General features: G+C 51.0%; 1 protein-coding gene across 1 annotated transcript; it reads left to right on the top strand.

The window, feature by feature from the left end:
* Positions 1–5,829: 5,829 nt before the first annotated feature.
* On the top strand, positions 5,830–17,536 carry LOC104079819 (heat shock factor protein 1-like; the record flags this gene model as incomplete). The annotated part of the gene is made up of 6 exons (XM_009581979.1): positions 5,830–5,905; positions 6,329–6,390; positions 7,801–7,897; positions 11,676–11,812; positions 13,528–13,761; positions 17,434–17,536. Coding segments are annotated over 6 exons (709 nt in total), but the record flags the coding sequence as incomplete, so codon positions are not given.
* Between the last annotated feature and the right edge of the window lie 3,564 nt (positions 17,537–21,100).

Genomic DNA, 21,100 nt, shown 5'->3' with positions numbered 1-21,100 from the left:
TATCTGAGTGCAGGACATGTTCTTGAGGATGGAAGCGGGCAGCTTGACGCCAGGCGCTAGAGAGATGAAAGCCTTAAATGGCCCCAGGCTAACCCTGGCAGTGATCCCCCGTCCTCGCTGTCGTGGACACGCAGAGCAAAACACCCCGCGCCGTTCCCTCACCCGCTTCTTGGCTTCAACGCGTGCCTTAGCGTAAGGGAGAAGAGGGTGCCCTGGGGAGATGGCAGGGTGGCTTTTCAGTGGCAATGCCAGCTTGTACGTGGGGAAAACTGAAACGAAGTACTTTGAGAAAGCGAAGAGATCAGAGGCTCGCTGAGCCTGTGGTCCAGAAATCTTGGTCTGCTGCAGTAATGGATGCTGCGGGTACCAACCAAATGCGAAACCAGGTAAGGAAAGAAGTATAAAAGACAGGGAAATCACTTTTATTAGGAAGGTCAGACTTTCCTTTAAGCTCAGGTCTTCTTGCTCTCTCCTCGTGTTGCTGAAAAGCAACAAAAAATTGTGTCTTTGTGCCTGGCTCGTTAGGCAGCAGGTATTAGGGCACTGACTTCAAACACGAAGCCAGGATCTCTTGCTGCTCCGAAGTGGGTTTGCTATTGGAAGCGACTCAGTCTCAAAACCAAACCTTTTCTCTGTGTCTTGGGCGTGTTACATTACACATTTTGAAAACCACTTCTCTCTCTAGTTACTGATACCACCGCTCCCTGCTGTAGCAGTGTTCAGGGTAGCTGGGGGTTTGGAAAACCCGTGGTGTCTGCGGGTTGCCACTTGGCTGCTTGCAACACCTGCTTCTTCTGTGGTCTGTTGCTACTTGCAGCCAGGTTGTCTGCAGAAATGAAATGCTGCATTCTCTTATAAGCTCACTGGGATAATAAAAAGAAGGCAAAAGCAGTGCTGATACCCGTTTGATGGCTGTGTTTGGTTTGCATCCCTGTTTAGTCAGCAGAATGCAGATAATCTCTCTTGGTGGGGGCAGTCATTAATATTCCATATTCCTGAGCTATTTCCAGACTCTAAAGCAAGAGCCATTTACAGCTATTCACTCTTTTCCAAGAGTGAATCCCCCCAAAGGTTATACCTGCTGGAGATTAAAGATTGATAGCACTCGAGCCAGGATTCAAAATAGCTTTTTAGTCTAGTAGCTGATTTAGTGCGAACTAAGATAGAGCTGCTTCCTTCCACCGGACAACTGGTATTGCAGGGAATGAACGCCTCTGCTCGGTGCCTCATCCTGCACGTCCCGATCTCTGCCTTGCTAGTCTGGCTTGCCCTAAGCTCTGCCTCTGACCCCTTCCCTTATGTGCCTGTTCCCCAGGGAGGTACTGTACCTCGAGGCATCTGAACCCTGCCCTCTTGCGCTCGCCTGCATAGTCCGACGCATCTTCCTCTGGGTATCGCGGATGGCAGCACAGTCCCGAAAGCCCAGGAACTGACAGCTCAGGTATTGATCTTAAAACAATAGCCTAAAAATCAGTTCGAGCAAAGAAGAGTGATAGGTTGCAAGACGCCGCAGGAAAGGTCCGAGTCAGGATTTAACTGCAGACAGGAGTTTCACAGGTGTGGAGTAAGGACTTAAAAATTACAAGGTCGAATCAAAGGTCCTGATCTTCCAGCTCTGTTTCTGACGAGACCGTTCGCAAAGGGCAGGAGGAAAGGAGCAAGGCAAGCACGTCGCGCTGCTCTCCTGGAGCAATCTCCTGGCACCAGCGTTGTGGGTTAGGGGCTTCCTGAGATACAGGTGATGCCCTGGTCCTTAATGGTCCTCAGTAGATTTGTTTTTCTTTGTGTGATTTTGTCCGATGACTCCTGGGATCTGGCAGCAGAGGTCTGCATCTTAATTACGTGGTGTCTGGAGAACCGTGTCCCTTTGTTTGTACTGAATCTGCCAGCTGCTGACTTCAGCTGATATCCCTAGCCTCAAATCAGAAGGGAGAGGGAACAGTTGCTGCCTGTTCGCCTTCGCTTTGTCTTTTGACTTCACTGCTGTGGGGCACCGGGTCGGTGCTTTACAGAACCGCTCATTTATCGTGTCACGGTCGTCTCTCTGCGCAGCACCGCTCCGCTCAGGGCTGTGGTTTTCCGTATGTGTGCTGCTTCATATTTTTCCGGGTAATTTTCATCTGCCACAGTGTATTGCTCTCACTCATTTTTATTGCCATAACTAACATAGATTACCCGGCTTTCTGCCCTTTTTGAGATCATCCATGGGTGTGCATTAAGAGCCCCAGTGACAGGGTTCAGTGTTGCTCTCAAAGGCTAAAGCCACCCTCACTTCGTTCTGATACGCCTTTAAACCGTTTGAATATGTAACTGGCAGGCGCAGTGCTGTACAGGATGCATCGCCCTGCGTGAAAATGCAGGTTGCATGAAGAGGGCTGGAAAACTGCCGCTCCTCTGAAATTTGGGTGAGGCCGTAGTATCTGTGACCCTAAACTTTGCTCTGGACCCATACTTTGCCTAAGATCTTTGCCCATTTGGTTTTTTTCAAACAAATACGGATGTAGCAGGACCCTTCAGATCTTGATTGGTTTGCTGGATTAAAATCCAGTTTTATTTTCTACACGCTGTTGTCTGAAGTACTAGAACATCTGTGTTCTGCATGATGAAGGAATCCATTGCTTGCTGCAATGCCAATTCTAAATAAACTCGGAAGAACCTTGTGGCAGGAGATAAAAATATTGTAGGACAGAAGAAAGTGCAAATACAAACTCTGCAGGCATCAAGTGTGTTCCTATACGGTCACGGTCGCATGCTGCAGTTGAAAATCATGTATTTTCTAGCGTGAGTCTCCAGGGTTCAAACCCCCAAAGCAGGAGCTTTAAAAAACTTGAATTGAGGGTTTTTTTCGATGCACACTCTTGGTGAGTGTATATGGTGCAATCTTCTTTCTGCACCTGAGTACTGGAGTTTACCTTCAAACAGAGTAAGATGACTCTCTCCTGTAATTACCTGATTGTAAAACCCTGGTTTTAAGAAAAATGCCAAGCAGCAGCACAGCCCCAATGAGTGTGTGACAGCTTGCAAGACTGCATTTTCTTTAAATTGCGAAATATTGGATAAAAAATAGTCATTTATTTCAAAAATTGCTAGCTGTGAAGTCAAGCGCGGCTTTTACCGAGAGTAATTTTATCTGAAAGGAGAGTAACGACCATTTTCCTGAGTGTATACTGGTAATTAAAGCTCTTTGGAAAGGCTGTTTTTCAAGCAGGACGGACGTTTCTCCTGAGGACCCTTGTACAGCCGCAGTGATAAATGAGCGTCTCTCCTGGCTTCGGGAGATAACAAATGTCATTCTCTGTCTGGCAGAAGTGCGCGGGCGTCCTGAGCCCCTGGGCTTCGGCGAGAAGGCGCCCGCTCCCTCTGAACGGCCCCACGTCAGCTCCGGTCTCAAACTGGGGGAGACTGGTTGTCTGTGGGGGGAAGATACACATCTAGCTGGGGATTCTGCCTGCGGACCCCGTGCTCCCCCCAGCACGCAGCCGCCCAGGCAGGTTTCCAGCCGAGATGGGCGCGTGCTTGTTCTGGATGGGGGAGCAGCGGGTCCCGGGGGCGCCGGGGACAGGCAGCCCTTCGCTCGTCAGCCAGTCCCACGCACTGCAGAAGAGAGGAGTCCCATGTCTTTGCTTTCGAGAGGCATGCCCCTTCATGGACCTGAGCCACAAACCTTTTCCTAAGGCTGCCGGACCTCGTCCCCGGCTTCAGAAATGTCCCGGCTGCGCAGGGTGAGGGACGGCACGCAGGGTGTCCCCGAGGAGCAGGGGTTTAAGAGAGGCAGGTGTGGAGCGGGGTCCGGTTTATGCAGTCCTGTAAAATATTGTATAAACAAAACGCTTCAAAGATCTTTTAATAACTCCCGAAATGAAATGTTTGAAACTGGCCCTTGTAAACTCTTCACCGGCATTTAATTGCCTCATAAAACAGTATGCTAAAAAAAGTATTAAAGGGGCTTTTTGCTGCTCTCAGATCAGTTTAACCCTTTGGGGACCTTGTGTCCAGCTGTTTCTCTCCCGCTGCCTAATGAGCAGTTACCACCTTCTTTCTTTGCCTTTCATGATACATCACTGGCTCTGATCCGCCAGACCTCGACCTCTTCGCGTGGCTCAGGTGTGGCACGAGCAGCGGCCGGTGGTGGCAGGACAGCCTCATCCACACTTTTTTTCTCTGCCTCGGACCCTCGGGATTTCGGCAGCGGGTGCAGGGCTGCGGCTCTTCCCTTTCTAACACCGGGGCCCGGCAATTTCTCGATGCGCCTTTCTGTCCCGAGGCGAATCGAGGAGCCGTGTTCAGATGGTCTGTGCCGAGGAAAGCTTGGCTAATTTACAGACCTCCCCAAATCCCCGCTGGGGCCCGGAGCAGCAATCCTCCGTGCGCGTAATTGGCAGCTGGTGCGTGGGGAGCGGTGGTGCAGCTGAGATAACCGCAGCTGTACCCGTCGATACGAGGGCAGCCCCATCTCCCCAGCCAGGCACCGGCTCCCACCCCCGGGGCCCCTCGCGTCCCCAGGCTGCTGCCTTTAGGGACACCCTGGGTTTGCTGCCGAAAGCACCGACCGCTCCTCGCCGTAGCCGAAACGCAGCCCCTTAGTTGTAAGCTCACCCCTTGCTGCGGGCAAGCAGGCAGCTGGGGGTGACTGTCCCCTCCGAGGGGGAACGCTTTCTTTGCTCAGATGTTTTTGATGCATCTGCAAGCGATAGCCTGTTTTGAGAAAGTTGGAGTGATTCCCTGTGCGTTTTCCCTCTCTGAGTGTTTGTCACCCACCCTTTTGGTCTGCCGAGGGCTCGTCTTGCCCTTGTATCGTAATCGAGTACAAGCGGGGGCCTCTGGCTGCCCCGTTCTGGGTGGGCTCTGCCAGGCGCCATCACCCTGCTCTTCTTCCCTCAAGTCCAAGGGAAGCCATCTAGCCTCTTCTGGATTGTCACCGCTAGTTCAAAACCCTCCCGAGGGGAAAGTCTCTGAATTAAAATCTGAAAGGGAGATTGTAGCTTGAGCAGCCAGGATCCCACAAAGGTGGGGGGGAGTGTTCCCCAAAAAAAGCTTGAAATGGCTGGTTTGCTTGCGGAGTAACTCTCTGGCATTGAGATCATATCAGTGCTGTGGTCACATAAACGTAAAAATTAAACAGTATCACCTATGAGCTCCTTGGAGTCTGGTAGCTTTAAGAGTAAGAGAAAACGTTGCAGGTTTATTGCTAATTTCTCCATTGTCTTTTATGTTCACAGAACACACAAACCCGCTCATTGCTGTTTTCATTTATATGCATAGAAAAGCCAAATATGGAGTTCTAAAAAGTGTGTAGAGTTTGGGAATTGCTGCTGCAGGAGAAAATCTGAGGGGTAGGTGCTGTGCAGCTCCTCGGTGCAATGGTTGTGCAGCCCACACTCCATCCCGACGCAGCCCAGGTCTCTGCCCGGGTGCGGAGCTTGCTCCTCCTGGGCTTCCCCCCCCCGGGTCTCTAGAGAAGCCGATTTATAACCGGCCCTGTGTGCACCTGGGCTAGATCAAGGCGATTGAGCTCGGTCACCAGGGGCCTTTCCACAAGGGCACAGTAATGGTTTGTAGCAGATGTGAACTGCTCGCTCTCTCTGGTAAGGCTCTGTGTTACTGCCCACGTGTGAATAGCTGCTGCTTCTGGAGCCGTGCAAGCTAAAATGATGGCAAAGCAAAGTTAATGAACACAATTTCACCCGCAGCCCCAGGAGGTTGTAAATGAGCCAGTATCTGGAGATGTCGGCAAATCCCCTGCTGCAGTTTTCCAGCTTGCCCCGTGCTTTATTTGCTCTGCCTGAGAGGCTGCTTTTTTTTCTCAGATGGCTTTTTCTTCTCTTGCAGTGAGAATGAGGCGTTGTGGAGGGAAGTAGCCAGCTTGAGGCAGAAGCACGCTCAGCAGCAGAAAGTTGTCAATAAGGTAAATCCTGGTCCTCCAGACGGAGGGATTGGGATGCTCTTGTGTTGGTGTATGCGGTGATGTAGTGACCAGGCTGGGCACCTGCAGGATCGGTGGGATGCAGTGGCATTAATTCTGTTTAAGAATAATTTTGATCACTGTGTTTTCTTCCTGTTGCCATGAGATTCTGGAAATCCAGCGGGGAGAAGCTAAATTTGGGCTGGCAGTGTTGCAATGCAGAATTCAGTTGGCTGCCACGTAATGGTTTTACCCCTAGCCTTCACCTTTGTGCTTAGAGTTGCAGTCAGCACTCTGCCGTGTCCCCTGTGCCCAGCTCTGGCTCGGCTCTGAGCACAGGGACCGAGTGGTCCCAGAGCTGTTTCTGTCCGTGCTTATCGAAGTACTGTGCACACCATAACAGGTTTTCCTTCTTTCTCCTCACAGCTTATCCAGTTTTTGATTTCATTGGTGCAATCCAACCGTATTCTTGGGGTGAAGAGGAAGATGTAAGTCTGCATTTCTACATCCAGATAAAGATTCCCTGTCTGAGAGAATAAAGAGAGGATCAGCAGAGTGGGTCCCCCAGATCTCTGTCTTCTGTAGCAGCCTTGCCAGTGGGGTAGGACTGGACAGCGGTCATTGGGATCATGTGAGCCTTCAAGTACTTGCTCCAGCCAAAACCAGCTAACACTGCTATGCAACTGGTATCAAGAAGGGTTTGCGATCCAGGCCACATAAGCCCGTGCAGAACCTAACCACTGCACTGTGGCAGCATACGCAGTGAGGGCTGGGGTCTTGCACTGCTAAAGTAGTCTCCTGGCACTGCCATGATATTTCTGTCGTTATACAGCAAGGCAGACATTGGACCATCCAGACCTGTCACAGAGTGTGTGACACCTTCACACACTAATCAAGCCTGTCCTCAAATGTGCTCTGCGTTATTTTGCCCCTTGCTAGTTGTGCTGGATGACCATTCAGTACTTAAGTACCGTAAGCGATTAAGAACAATTCCAGGCTAATTTGTTTTGGCCGGTTAATAGTTGGTTTTGTCCCAGGATTGTGCTGTAGCACAGTTACTTTTCCCTCCTTAGCTTTTGCAGATGGTTCTGCTGTTGTGTCTCATCTGACACTCCGCTAGGCTGAACGGGCCCTGCTCTTCCAGCGTCATCCTGTGAGATGGGCTCCTCCTCCACCGGATTTTTTGCACTTGTTCACATGTGAACTGGCAGATACTCTGCTGTGTGCCTGTTCCTGCCCCCACCTTGTCCCGTGTTGCCTGTCGAATTGCAAGGCTGTCCTTTTGTGTTTGAACAGTGCCCAGCAGCACCATATGGCAGACAACACCACAGCAGGCTTGATTATTATTAATGAAGATAGTGGTTTATATAGTGATAATGTCCAAGACATGCTGAAATGATTTATCTTGTAAGGAGAAAGAGTTTCTCCACAGTACTCAAGTACATGAAAAGGGCCACAGAAGTGGTTGTGTCACAGCTGACCACAAGTAATCCATCTCTGGAGCAGTTGGCCATGGAGAAGTGAAGCCAAGCAGAGCACTGACAATACAGGCCTGCGGAAGGAGGTGACCAGGGACTATAAAGAAGTCCTCTGAGGCCTGAGGTTTTACATTTCTGCTCAATAGACTTGCCAAATGTAGCCCAGGGGTGGGTCACGGGGGCTCATGTGTTCCTCTGTGTGGTGGGGCTGCCTGCTCTGCTGTACTGACACAACCACCCCCCGTGGCCACTGGACCCTCCAGGGCTTCCAGACCTGGGGACGGTTGTGCGTTGGCCCCTCGGGTGGTGCAAGTACCCAGTTCTGGGGTTGGGGCAGTGGGCTCTGCCGGGGAGAGGTGGTGCCCGAGACCCGGTGCTGGCAGCGCGGTAACTCCTGTGGTGTTTGGGAATCTTTTGTAGCCCCCTGATGTTGAACGACAGCAGTTCAGCACATTCCATGCCGAAATACAGTCGCCAGTACTCCCTGGAGCACGTCCACGGCTCATCCCCATACACAGTAAGTATGCTGTGCCCGCTGGGCCTTGGGGAGGGGGACGAGGACACACCTTCATGGGGAGGGACCCATTTTAGGCTCTTCTCCAGCTGGTCTTGCCTTTGTACAACCGTTCGCTCACAACCTCTTTGTTTTGTTTGGCAAAGTATTTTAAGGTGGCAGCTGCATTCTAGCTTAGCCAACGGGGAGAGAGCTGTTAGCCAGTAATTCTCAACGATAGTTGTGATGGGGCCGAGGATTTGGCTTGCAGGCCAAGCGAGGAGTTACCTGAATTCCACTGAAAGCAGAGATGGGCTGAAGTGGTGCCTTCTTGCTTAGCTTACATCTGCTGACTTGGTCCACATTTTGGTTTTGTCACAAACAAAACGCATCTGATGTCAGTCAATCCCTGCTAAACATTTGCTCGTATTGCCTAATTAATGTGTGACCATGCATAATTAGCATTATTCCTGCAAAGAAGCCTCCTTTCGGTCAGGGAAGGTGCCGTGGGTCAGAGCTTGGCTGAGACACAGGCCTGAAGTAGCAAAGACCCAAGTGATCAGAGCTGAATTGTGTCCGTGGAGGTAGGGAGCAAGGTGGGAAGAGCGAAGCAAAGCCAACTGGTGCTTGTGCACAGAATAATCCCCAAAATAAGTCAAGTTGTGTGGTGTTAAAGACTTGAGATGAGAGAGCAGGAAGTAGCTTTTGAGGTGAAGGGATCTCCTGCAAGGCGTCGTCAATGTATAGTCCAGAAGAAACGAGTTTGTGGTTGGATGTTGTTCAGACCTTGGCCTCGTTACGGTGGTGAATGCCATGCAGTCATCCCACTGTGAGCTCCAGGGTGCACCTCACCCGCCTGCCTGCAGGAGGTGGCCTCGCAGTGACAAGGCTTTATAGGAGGAGTCTCTGTAAATGCGTGCTCCGGATCGTCCTTCAGATCGCTGCTGGGTCCCGATGAATCCTGACGTTTTATCTATACTCTCCCATCCTTCTACGCACCTTTTGGTGAGCTGCTTCCCCTGACTGTTCAATGGCCAGTGAACACACGGAGTCTCCTCCGAACCCATTAATGCTGGCCCTGAATCCCCTTGCAGATGAGCTACAGACTTGCTCCCAGGCCTGTACGTGTTGAGTCTGCTCAGCCTCGTAAGCCAGAGGAGGGGAGCGGGGTCGCTCATACTGCTGTTTCCCTTTCGACCTGATAGCTGCAGTGTGCCCGCACAGAAACCCTCTTGTCGTGACACTGCGCGATGCTTTGAATACCGAGAACTGCCCGTCTTCATGCCGTGCAGGTCTCAAACTGTGGGCTCTGACTTACCACGAGAATTGGAAGACTCATCCGTGCCCTAAGAGCTGGAAAGCCGCGTTCATGGCACTCCCTGAGGGCGAGCTGGCTGGCTCAGCACTTGCTGCTGATAGGAGAGGTGTGACACATTTGGTCACTGTTTGCTTTTAATCACCTCAGGCCTATGCTAATCCACTAAATCTCATGCCTTGACATGGTTGTTTTCATTTTAGATGCTCTGTTGGATGTGGTTCGTATCAGTGTGCGCCCTGGGAAACTGCACCACTTAAATTCGGGGCGTCTCTCATGGTCTGCGGCACCCCTGTTTGCTGGGCATGGGAAAGCCAGCTGGTGTTTCTTGGCCAGAGCTGTTGTGTGAATGAATGTGCTGCTTTATACTGATCCTCTGGCAACGCTGTAGTCCAGGAGCAAGGCTTTACAGCTGGGAACATAGCTAAGCTTTCATACCAGCTGTTTGTAGCAAAATAAAAGCTGTCCCCAATTCCAGGGTACAATCCTGCCCGAGCTGCTGCAGGGACGTCCTGTTCGGGACAGCGGATTCAAGCCGCTGGCTCCTGACATCGAGTTGCCCTGGTGTGCCAAGGTGATCCTGATGAATTTTTTAGCAGAGAACCAAAATAGCTAAGCCCCATTAAAGAGCTCTCCTGCAGTTAGACCACCCTCTGTGGAAGCTCTCTGTTCCCGTTCCAGCTCCCGTCTAATCCTGTGATCTCTTTCTTAAAAGTGCCTTTATTCTTGCAGCAAATACTTACACAGAACCACCGGGAGCTCTTCCAGGTATTACCGGATTGTCCCAATTATGGGAAACACAGGTGGTCATCTTTTCTCATACTTTCGTGTTTATGATTTTCAGCTCCAAACAGAACTGAGGAACGATAGTTGGGCAATTTTTCAGAGCGAGCTGCCAAGAAGTACGCTGGATCCTGACGCGCCGTAGTCCCTGCTTTGGCAGGGAAAAAAAAAATTGTGTTTTCACAAGAAGACAGTTAACGTGGCATAAGACCTTAGTGGGGGTGAGGCGTGGGCAGTCCTGACGGCGACATAGCCGAGATCAGTCCTGTGCCACTCATGGGGACTTGATCTCGCATCACTGCTGCAAAGTAGCAGCTCGCTCTGTCCCCCCGGTGATTCTGCATCTGTGTAACTACTGCCACATCATCATGCCCTTTTTTGCTCAAGAACGCAACCTCAGACTTGCAGAAACAACAGGTAGCCCAAAAGTCACGGTCCAGAACAGGGCACAGTCACGCGTTACAAGGACAGCGTGCTGTCTGCACGCTCCTCAGTGCACATGCTGCGCACAGCTGGCACTTCAGGTTTTATAAAAGTTTCAAATCGGTGGCTGCCTGTTTTATTGAAGTGTCGGTGAGCGCAGCGCCAGGCAGAAGTGCTCCTGCTCACAGGACGGGTTCCTCACCGGGCAGGAGGCTCGTGCATACGGCAGTGGGGATCCAGCCTCTCAAGGCAAGCTACGGGCAGAGCGTCTGCAGAGCATCTCCGCGTGTCCCTGGGTACCACCTGGCATGCAGTGAGATGGAATTATTTTTGGTTATTCTTTAGTATTCTTTTTAATTATGAGGGAGCTGAGGGGGCGTATCTGCACTGTGGTCTTGTCTGTGCTAAGCGGTGATCAAGAAGGTTAACGTGGTGCTGGCGTAAGCCTAATTACAGTGTGTGCAGTACAGGCAAGCATTAAAGGAGAGACAGTAAAATATTTATCTGAAGGTAAGGACGGACCAGGGTTTTCTCTGGCTACCACTCAGTGTTGCCGTCACCGACTGTCTGAAGTGTCAGGAGGTCGCTCCGGAGGAGGAGAGTGAGTGAGGTCATGGGTCAGCTCAAAGCTAAGGGCAGCTCTGAGAATTTAAGCAGAATCTCTCTTACCCTGTATTCTCCTCATCCCCCGTGGTTTTCTGACTCCTGGGTGCATCTTCTAATCTGCAGTTTGCTTTGTGTCCTGGACTGACAAACGCTGACACACAAAGAGAAAAGGGGGTTCAGGTTCACTCAAATTGTCTCAATTAATTTGCTCCTTAGCAAGATTGATACCAAAATGCAGCCATTCCATGCTGCTGTTACCAGCATGGAAATCTTGTATATCTGTAGGTCTCAGTCGTATGAATTTCAGCTTTCATTTAAGAAAAAAAACCCGGAGTTTTAGTGGAAGGGGAAAGCTGAAAATCTGGGCTTCTGAAAACCCATGTGTTGAATGATCCAGAAAAAGAATCCAATATTTTTACTTTTAAAATTCCATTATTTCCAAGAAAATGAAGTTTACAGAACAGAACTCCAATTTTATTTTTTTTAGTAGTGCTTTGGGCTGGCAACAGTGTATTTCCAGGCATCGTGTTGAGTCCCACATTACCTTCTTCCTTGGGTGGGTCAGGGTTTTGGACTGTTCTGATGTGCCTCCTCCCGCTCCGTCTCCCATACGTGGGATAGCGTACGGTACGTGCCTAGTGCTTCACGCCGCGAATGCTGTGATTGTCATTTCAGGCTTCTTCCCCAGCATATAGTGGCTCCAACCTGTATTCCCCGGATTCTTCAGCCAACTCTGGTCCCATTATCTCTGACGTGACCGAGCTAGCCCAGTCCAGCCCTTCAGCATCTCCCAGCGGCAGTCTCGATGAAAGGTATGCCATTGCTCTCGTAAAATCTGAAGCTATCTGCATAGGGAGAATGTGTTTTCCAATGTGCTGAGTAGTCGAACACCGTTGTGACATGCCTTTTCTGTTAAGAATCCCCCGTGAGCGACAGCTGGAGAACAGCGCAGCCCTTGGTACAGGGAACGTTCAGGGTGTTTGAACTCAATCCTGCTTACCTTACCGGGACTTCACAGAAAGTTGACCTGTCCCTCCAGGATAGTCTCATTCAGAACACTGCCATCTCAGCAGATTTGTGTTTGGTTGGTTGGTTTTGTTCAGCTTTAATTCTGTTTTCCAAACAACACTCACTCCTCTGCCTGCCCCGTCTAGTGTGAACCTGTCCGGGGTGGGTCACAGTTTGGTTTCCCCAAGGAAGCCGTCTGCTCCGTCCTGTGAAATTACCAACATCCTGGGAGCAGGGTTAGCTTTGCCCTGCCCTTATAAACTTGCTGCACAGAGGAGGAGGTGCAGAAAGCAGCTTCCTTCTCAAGTAACTGAGAATAACAATGGCAGCTCTATCCCAAACAGCACGGGTGAGGAGGCTGAGAACTATCAAATACAGCTCAGCCGGCGCCCTGCAGCAGTGTTTTTAACTCCTCCAGATTTACAGGCCCTAGCAGAGATGAGAGCTGTCCTCAGATGCCATAGGTAATACTCAGCCTTGTGTGCCTCTGCCGACGCCATTCCGCGTCAGCGGAAGCCTCTCGCTGCATCGCTGTTCAGCCCTTACTCCCTGCAGCCCCGCTCCCACCAAGCTTCAGCGGCTCTGGAACTTTCTGAGCCTCCCCGGGCAAGAAGGGCCCATCTTTCCTTAGCACCTTGTGGTCTACCAACTCCTTTTTTCTTCCTCTTTAATAGGTTATTCCTGGCATTGGCACTTCCCCTGAGGTGCTGAATCACCCACAAATGCCATTTATTGCCTTTAATACCCTCTGCCAGGAACACTGGCTCTTTAATATAGGCCATATGTTTGCTTAATGGCCCTTCTCTCTGTCCTTTTGTAGTTGCTGTCCTTTCCAGTAGGACTAATAGCGCCTCTTACACCCCCAAATCAGTGAGTTTGGGTGGTAGAATTAGGGCTGACCAAAGAAGCTATCTTCCCTTCCCATAAAAATAGTGCATCTGAAAATGCCTGGGTGCTTATGTAAAAGGTCGATCCCAGGCATTGTCTGCACAAAGGAGTCACTCCGCTGACCTTGTGGGAGCAGTTAAAACACTACAGCCTCTGCTGTGGTGGTGATTATGTCATGCATGTCTCCGTGGTGACTTTAAAAAAGGGTATATACACTGTGCTACTTCTGTACTACTTAGACTATGTCCACATCAAAAGCTGTATTGTTTTAACTGTATTGTTACGAGAAAAATCACACCCTCCTTCCAATAACTTTACCTATACAGAGCTGACTGCATGGCAGGTCCTGGACTGAGCAGCCTCACAAACCTTTAGCCACAAGAAATACGCTGAGATTGCAGTAATAGCGCAAGACATTGATGTGTCAGGGGAGCTGATTAGGATCAGAATCAGAGAAGAAATATTTAGGTACTCGTTCAACCTCATCTTTGTAGCTGACTCTGGAGGCTTTGTATGTGAAAAGGCAACAGCAGTCACCAGGATTTTTTGCCCTCTTGTGTGGAAGCAGATCTCACAAATCAAGAACGTGTTAGTGTGAGATTTTTACCAGTTTTCTTTCTGTTTCTCTCAGGAGTAGTCCTGTGGTCCGTATCAAAGAAGAACCCCCTAGTCCCGCCCGCAGCCCCCAGATAGAGGAGGCCAGCCCAGGGAACCCTCCTGCTGTTGAAACTCCTCTGTCCCCCTCCACGTTCATTGACTCCATCCTGCAGGAGAATGAACCCAGCACTACGACCGCTGCAGCCGGCGACAGCACCACACAGCCTCAGCCCCAGGAAAAGTGCCTCAGCGTTGCCTGCCTCGACAAGTAAGTGCTGTGCTGAGACCGGCCCAGCTCAGGTCTTGCCAGCCATCCCGCCGCTCTGTAATGTTAAGCTTTAAAGATGCTAGCAACCTGGGCTTCCAGCCAGCTTTGGAAGCAAATGTGGTCGTTTGTCCAAGGAGCTCACCTGTGGCTCTGACCGCAGCCCTTCCTGCAAGTGCCAGGGTAGATACTTTTGTTCTCCCATTCCTGTTCTGCTTGGAGCAATGAGTGTATCCCATCACCCGACCCCAGGCACAGAATCAAACCCCCTGGGTGGGGGACCCAACACTCTGCTGCAAGGGGCCACGTGGGAAACCAAAATAAGAACGGGTAAAAATTACTGTGCTAAAAATAAGGGCTTGTTCAAACTGCCTGCTCCTCCAGCGTAGGAATGAGTCAGTGTACGATCAGCTGTTTCATCTCAGGCCCAGCACATCCTACGGTATAAAAGCTTCTGCGTTGTATTTGCAGTCCAAAGGCAGCTGATCGCGCAGGCGGCTTCCAGTATCGCTTGCTAGAAGCTTTAATCCCAGTGGGTTCACTTGTAGGTGAGACTTGGAACCGCTGTGGGCAGCATTTCTGCATGAGCCTGCTCTGGCAGCGTGCACTATAGCACTGCCCTGTGCTGTCCTCTGCTTTTGCCTGTCCCAGCTGCCCTCCGAATTAATAAGGGAGGAAGCTTTGCATTAAACTGTCGTTTGCCCACCTAGTTCTAGACATGGTGAATAGATTCTCCCACTCAGCCGCTTTATTCACTGGGACACAGCTTGCATCGAACATAGGCTGGACTCAGTGGATGGCAGGCTGAAAGTTGATGGGTAGCTTTTTATTAGGGATCAGATGTGTAGCCTTGTGTCTTTTATCACCACACGGTGCTCACAGATGCAACTGCGAGTGTTGGGATGAAAAACTAGAAAGTTGTTTGTCCTTATCAAACTGCCAAGAACTTCTCCCTTGACCATATTGAGATCTCAGCCACTTCTCAGATCTCGGCCATTTCCTGTTCTCCCTGTTCTGGGGAAAACGGAGTATCAGAATTAAGGTCTTCCCTCTGAATGCCAGGACAGACTTTCTGTCCTTAAAGTATAAAAGCAATTTGGAGAAGACACATTTAGTTTCAGGGTCCTGGAAAGCAGCAGAGAGCTCCTTTAGCCAGAAGGCTCCTACGGTCGCACACACCCAAGGTGATAGTGTGACGTGCACTTCCCTTCTAATTAATTCTGTTAGCTATCACTTTTCAGAGCTGTAGTGTCATAGCTCTAGATGGAGAAGGGACAAACCCTGTGGAAGAAGCCCTCTTCCTTTAACATTACACAGTGAGTACAGAGTACAGAAGGCTGTCCCACCACAGCAGGGTCTGTAGCCTGTTGGCAGCGCAATGGAGCAGGGTTTGCTGTCTCTACGCCTCAGAGTCACGCAGAGTCAGGAGATGCCTGCTTACTCCTTCTTCTTGGCCTTGGAGGAGATGTTTGTCTGTAGCTTCACCTATTTATAGACCTGTCCAGGGCACTGCAATCCATCTCACCAATACCAGCTGTCCTTAAAAAGAGACAGATTTTATTGCACAGCTCATCAGAAGCTGAAACTGGCCATTTAAAAGGTAATAAAAAAGAAAAAAAAAAAGTGCTGTCGAGAGTGTCTTTGAATTATTAAGGACTCTCGCAGGCTGTGCAGAAGCAGGCAAAGGACGCAGAAAAGATTTGCCCCCTGCCCCTGCGGAGACTGAGCTCCACGCTTCGTCTTAGAAAGCTTCTTAGAACGATTTAAAAGAAAGGGCTCTCGCTTCCTCTTCTTTTGATGCTCTCTTACCCCCACATTTTACAAGCGATACTGTGCTTCTCTCGTCTATTTGCAGTTCCTTTAGAGGGCATTCCAGAAGGAAGGAATCTGGCCAGTAAGGATTCCCAGCCATGCAGAAGCCCTGTATCCACCTCTCAGCTCCAAAATTCAGTTTGCCACATGAATTTGTAAAAGAAGAGTTGTAGCATACTGTGGCCGACCCCATGGGCCCACAGTGCTGGACAGAGTGTAACCATTTAACAGGAAATCTGTCCCTGCCCCAGGGAATTTGAAAGCAAAGTGTAAATAATAAAAGGATTCCCCAGCCTCCGCTCTTCTCTGGGTTTGGATGGTATTAGCTTTGTGCCTCTGCATCTCCGCGTGCAGTTTTGTTCGTTGGGGTTACTGAACTCGGTGTATCCTGTTATGTCAGAGGAATATAAACTCAGAGGAGGTCAGTATTCCCAGCGTGCCGAGGTCTCGGCTCCTTTCCCGAAGTCACTGGAGCTACTCCGCATCCACTTGGTGGAGTGGAAGCCGGCCGGCAGTCGCAGGTACCCAGTGGGAAGTGGAATGACCAGAGCGTGAATTGCACTGCGATACTGAACAGGCAGAAAGGATGACTTGCTGATGGAAATGCTGGCAATGTGCTGGTTTAGATGGGCAGCACGCTGCTTGTCACGTCCCCAGGAGCGTATCAGACCCTGCTTCAGAGTCTTTTCAGCGCCCCAAGCCGAGGGACGCAGCCTCTCCGTGTGCCCCGTCCCGCGGTCAGAGCTCACCACTCGGTGCTCGCTCCTCAGGCTCTGGGACCAAACAAGCTGCGTGTCCTGGTGCGCTGCACCAAGGACGTGACGCTGTGCAGCGCCCTTTCTCTGAGGCTTCTCTTAAATTCCCGGGAGTTTGCTCATTATATTGAGATGCAGCTAATAAGGGGAGCGTTTACTCATGGTAGGTGACTTTACAGTATAGCAGGGGTGCCCAAACGCCGCTGGCTTGACCCAGGCCCTGACAGCCTGCCAAGGAGTCTCAGCAATACCTGTTTTTCATCACGTGAAGCATGTTTCACGTGGTGGTGTTCTCAAATTTATTGGAGAAGAGCAGCCTGTAAGACTGCAGGTTGTGGCATGCAGTGCCTCTTTGTGAGCCATGCGGGCTGTTATTTAATCTACAAGACATCCTTTGTCCAAGGGAATTTAATTTGAACTGAGAATTACCTCTGTGTGACCCACAGCATTTTAGCAGCAGGTGACAGTACCAAGATTCAGGCAATAAAAAGGAATGTTTGCATGGAAACGCTTGACGGTGTTGCCCAAACATTATCCACCATCCAGCCAGGGACGTACGTTAGCCACTTTACAAGAGCCAAAGCCCACTACGTGCTGAAAAACATTGACGCCTACATTATTAACATAACGTATATATTCCACAGAGCAGCAGGTCACTGTCTGTCTAAACGGAGCGTTGTGTGCCAGCGCCTGTGTTCTCCCAGAGCTTTGGCACCCTGTTAGAAGTGACAGCGACTGCGGTCCCCGTCAGTGCCACCCTGCAGAAGTTAATATAAGCAGACCCACATGAGAAGTAGTTTGTCTTGCTGAGAAACTGCTAACTGAGCTTGGCTATGCTGTAAAGAACCTGTGCTGTCTTCACTTGCTTTTGCAGGACTGTTTGTTTTCGTGTTTGTTTTTTGTTGTTGATAACAATTCTGCCAGCCTGAAACCGCTTGCCCGCTTCGAAGGCGCTGCAGTGCCGTGACTGCAGTGCGGTGCCGCTTAAAGTGCAGGAGCATGGTCGACTAACTGTTCTTGCCTTTGAACATAACAAACATTTCGTTCCTGAAAGTGCCTGATTGTGAGTCTTTTGAATCTAGTATCCTCTTCTGTTTGTATTTTTCAGTTTGACTCGCACTTCGCAGATGTCAGAGGTCACTCGTCTTTGCCCCAGTTCTTCCTCTTCCTCACTTCATTGCAGATCACAGCAAGGGTTAGCATTTCAATAGCCGCTGTCCCCAAGCATTGCAATTCTGGGCAAGAGAGCAGGGGAACACTGCACTAAGCAGAGAGCTGTCAGTGCGCTGAAGTCAGCTTTCCTAACGTTGTAGGTAGTATATCAACAAGGAGAAAGCTCACTCTAAAAATTGGCACCGAGTGGCAGACTTCTTGGCCAACTCAACGCAGCAACTAAAAATATTGAGTGGCCAGCGGAGGCTAAACTGCTTCTCATCCTTTTAGGTGGTCTTGGCAGGGAAGGGAGGGAAGTCTGCTCTGCTGTTGTCCATGCTGTACCTGGTTTTGATGAATGGAAACTTCAGCCCTGAGAGCTGTTGGTTTGGTATCTCTTGCCAGCACAAAATTCACACACCTCAGTAACAAAGGGTTGCGTTGGAAAGCGATGGGAGCTCAGGGCTGAAATGACTTTTCTGATGCATTTTCCGTTTTTATGATAATGACAGAACAATGAAACTTCCCACTGCAAACCTGACTGCGCACCAAGATGCTGTTCTAATAAAGCTTTTTCGTAATAAAAAACATCCCAGAGCAGGACAAATCCATCTTGGCCAGTATCCTGTCTCCCACAGAAGCCTAGGAAAAACTGTCTGAACTATTGCCCTTAAATGCTTTTAGCTAATGTACAGAATAATGCAAAAGACAAATGTAATATGTCTTGAGCTAAAATGTATTTCTAAATTGGTGTCTCGCCCCCCCCCAAGGGTTATGCCAGAAGTGGTCACTGCAGGAATCGTTGCTTACTGCTCTGGTTACTGTTCGCGGGCTGGTGGGACCTGGGCCCTGCTGTCCTACACCCCGAGCCCGTTTCCCAGCTACAGACAGCCGCATGATGGCCCCGAGAGAGCGCAGGGTTCAGGGGACTGCTTTCTCCCTACGTAAACGTGATAATCATTGCAAAGCTGCTCTGCCTTCTTGCTTTTAGAAAATGGAACGTTTGAAAAGGAAAGCAATACAGGGAAGAAAAACAGCTCTGTGCATCTTCAGTGCTTCAAATTCGGAGGACTGGGGGTTGCTTGTCGCCTAGAAGTGTCTGGTGCCCAGCCAGTTGTTTTAGGAAATAGTCAGCAGCCTGTACTTGGTAGGGTTAAGGATCAGAAGGGACGGGCGGCTCTGCTAGGGAGGGGAGCCAGGCTGGTGACACTGGGAGCTGCTTCTGCCACAGCACTGACTGATGGAGACCTGAGAACTGTGCTGGAGCTCAGGAGCTCCACAGGAGCTCCAGGTCCTTCCTGGGAAGGATGTTCTCCTCATGGCCGTGGATCGCGCTGGTGCGAGCAGTGGTGCTGGCCAGTGCCCGGGCTTGCAGGCAGCCGCATTGCCATAACACACGTGCAGGCGCAGCAGCAGGCAGCGCTGGAGGCATCGCGAGGGACTGGCAGATGGAGTTTTCTAATCAGCGTCCGCATCAAAATGTGCCTTTTCCCCAATAAAAAGCTGCTGCTCCTGACTGCCAGCTCAACTGGTTCGCAGCGGAGGGAGAGGCAGGTCGCGGGCTTTCTGGTGCCTCCATCAGTCATAACAAGGATCGCACGGTCGGGCTTCCCTGGCACTGGATTTGGCACAGCGTGCCCTGGCTCGCTCGCCCAGCGTCCAGGGCCACCATGGCATCGGTATTAAACACATCTTTCTGCTGGGGGAGAGAGGCAGACCCACGGAGAGCAGATCTGTTTAGTAAGAAGGTGCTATTTTTACATAGCTACTTCTCAGACTGTAAAACAGCCCACACAGAGCGAGACCACACCACGCAGGCTGACTTTCATCACTTCATCAGATGGAAACTCAGACGGCGAGGGTCTCGCGAGAGCCCGTGCTCTGCGGGGCCGCCCCGGGAGCCGAGGAAGCGGCGCTGAGCGAGGCGCGCTGCGTAGCCGGGGCTTGTTACTCTTACGAGGTGGTTGGCAGCCAGAAAGCGGAGCGAGACCCAGGGAGCCTCCGCAAAGATGCACTGAGTGAGGGGATGGCCGGTGCGACAGGGAAAGCAGAGCCAGGGCGTGCACTTCGGACAGGGTTATTCTTTACCTCCAAAAGCTTTCCAGTCCCCCTTTCCCTGCACATCCGCGTACCTGGGGACAGGCAAAGCTCTTCTGTGTCAGTCACCAATCCTGTATCATCCATCCTGCATCTGTCACATTTTCCAGGGCTGCTGCTGTTAGTTTGCGGGGCTTGATGCAGGTTACGTGGGACACAGCGATTCGGCAGGACCCTCGTGTCAGAGCTCCCTGTCTCTTCCCCCCGTTGATGCAGCCCGGTGCAGCACGTGCTGCTGCTGGCTCCTCCGTTCCCAGAAAGCATGCCCTGCTCTTCCGTGGGCTGCAGGCGTCGGGAAGGCCTTTTGCTGGAGTATCAGCTTTGAAGAGAAGGTGTTGATGTCTCAGCACTGGAGATGGCCTCCTCGCCTTCAGAGCCTGGCCTGTCTCGGGGGAACGGCGAGCTCCTGGCCTCCCTCCTCAGCACGCTTGGCTCGGGCTGCTCCTTTGGGGCTGCCGGGCTTCAGGGACACGCGCGCAGCCCCCTGCATCTCAATGCCTTGTGCAGCAACCTCTTATCTCGCCTGGAGACACTGGTTCCTCTTGCTTCAGCCCACAACGCGCTTGGAAAGTTAAGAAAAACTGTATTGCTCCAGAGAATCACGCTCCCTCTTTTTCCCCCGCTCTGTGAGTGTTTGTTGATGGCAAACCTAGCCTGGTGTGGGACGTAGCTCAGCACAGCAGAGCAGGACCTGCGGGGAGAGTTACCTGCCAGCAGGGCTGGGAGCCAGGCAGCAGCTACCAATTTCCAGTTCAACATCGAAAACAGTGGTTCAGGGGCCCCCTTCTCTCCTTCTGCAAAGAAACAGGGAGACGTGCTTCGAAGGTCTGGAGTTTGTAAGTAGTCTAATCCCAGTGTCACTTTTTGCGTGGTCTGGATCATACCCCTGCTTGGACTCCATCCCCTTGGGGGTGGAAGGACCAGCTTGTCGCAGGTGGGGTTTCTAATGACACCTTGGCTGGGACTGGTCCGTTCCACGCTGCTGGATGTTCCTAACTGTGGGATTGCTGAAAGTACCTTAAATCCATCAGAGCATTTCAGGTGCTGTGCAGTGAGGACTTCGGAAGTCATTTAAAAGCACAAACTTGGATAAGTAATTTATTTGCAGTATGTTCGTGGATCTTAGTTCTAAAAAAGAGTTACAGATCTCTGCAGCTCCCGCTTGCCTGCACGGGAGAGGTAAGGCAGGAATGTGTTCATGGGCTGTGTCTGCAGCCAGCTTTCCTGTGGCCCCAAGCACAGTATTCCCAGAATGAGGATATTTGTTGTTCTGGCAGGATGCTCGTTTCTGCTGCTAGGCTCTCGGAGCTGCAGTGTGACCTTGCGGCCTCTTCTCGTTTTCTGCAGCAATGACAAAATAGACTTGCTTTTGTAATCTTCGCGGTGCTGCTGTGGGATGAGAGAATGTAAAAGCCCTGGCGTGGCAAGCCGGGGAGGTTCCTGCGAGGTGTGCTGGCCCGTGGGCAGCTGAGCCGGCCGGGGACCTGGCGCTGCCCGTGCCGTGGCTGAGCCCGCACCCCCGCAGC

The sequence above is a fragment of the Fulmarus glacialis genome, unplaced genomic scaffold (assembly GCF_000690835.1).
Source record: "Fulmarus glacialis isolate BGI_N327 unplaced genomic scaffold, ASM69083v1 scaffold14687, whole genome shotgun sequence".
Taxonomy (NCBI): Eukaryota; Metazoa; Chordata; class Aves; order Procellariiformes; family Procellariidae; genus Fulmarus; species Fulmarus glacialis.
This window is presented reverse-complemented; position numbering and strand designations above follow the sequence as displayed.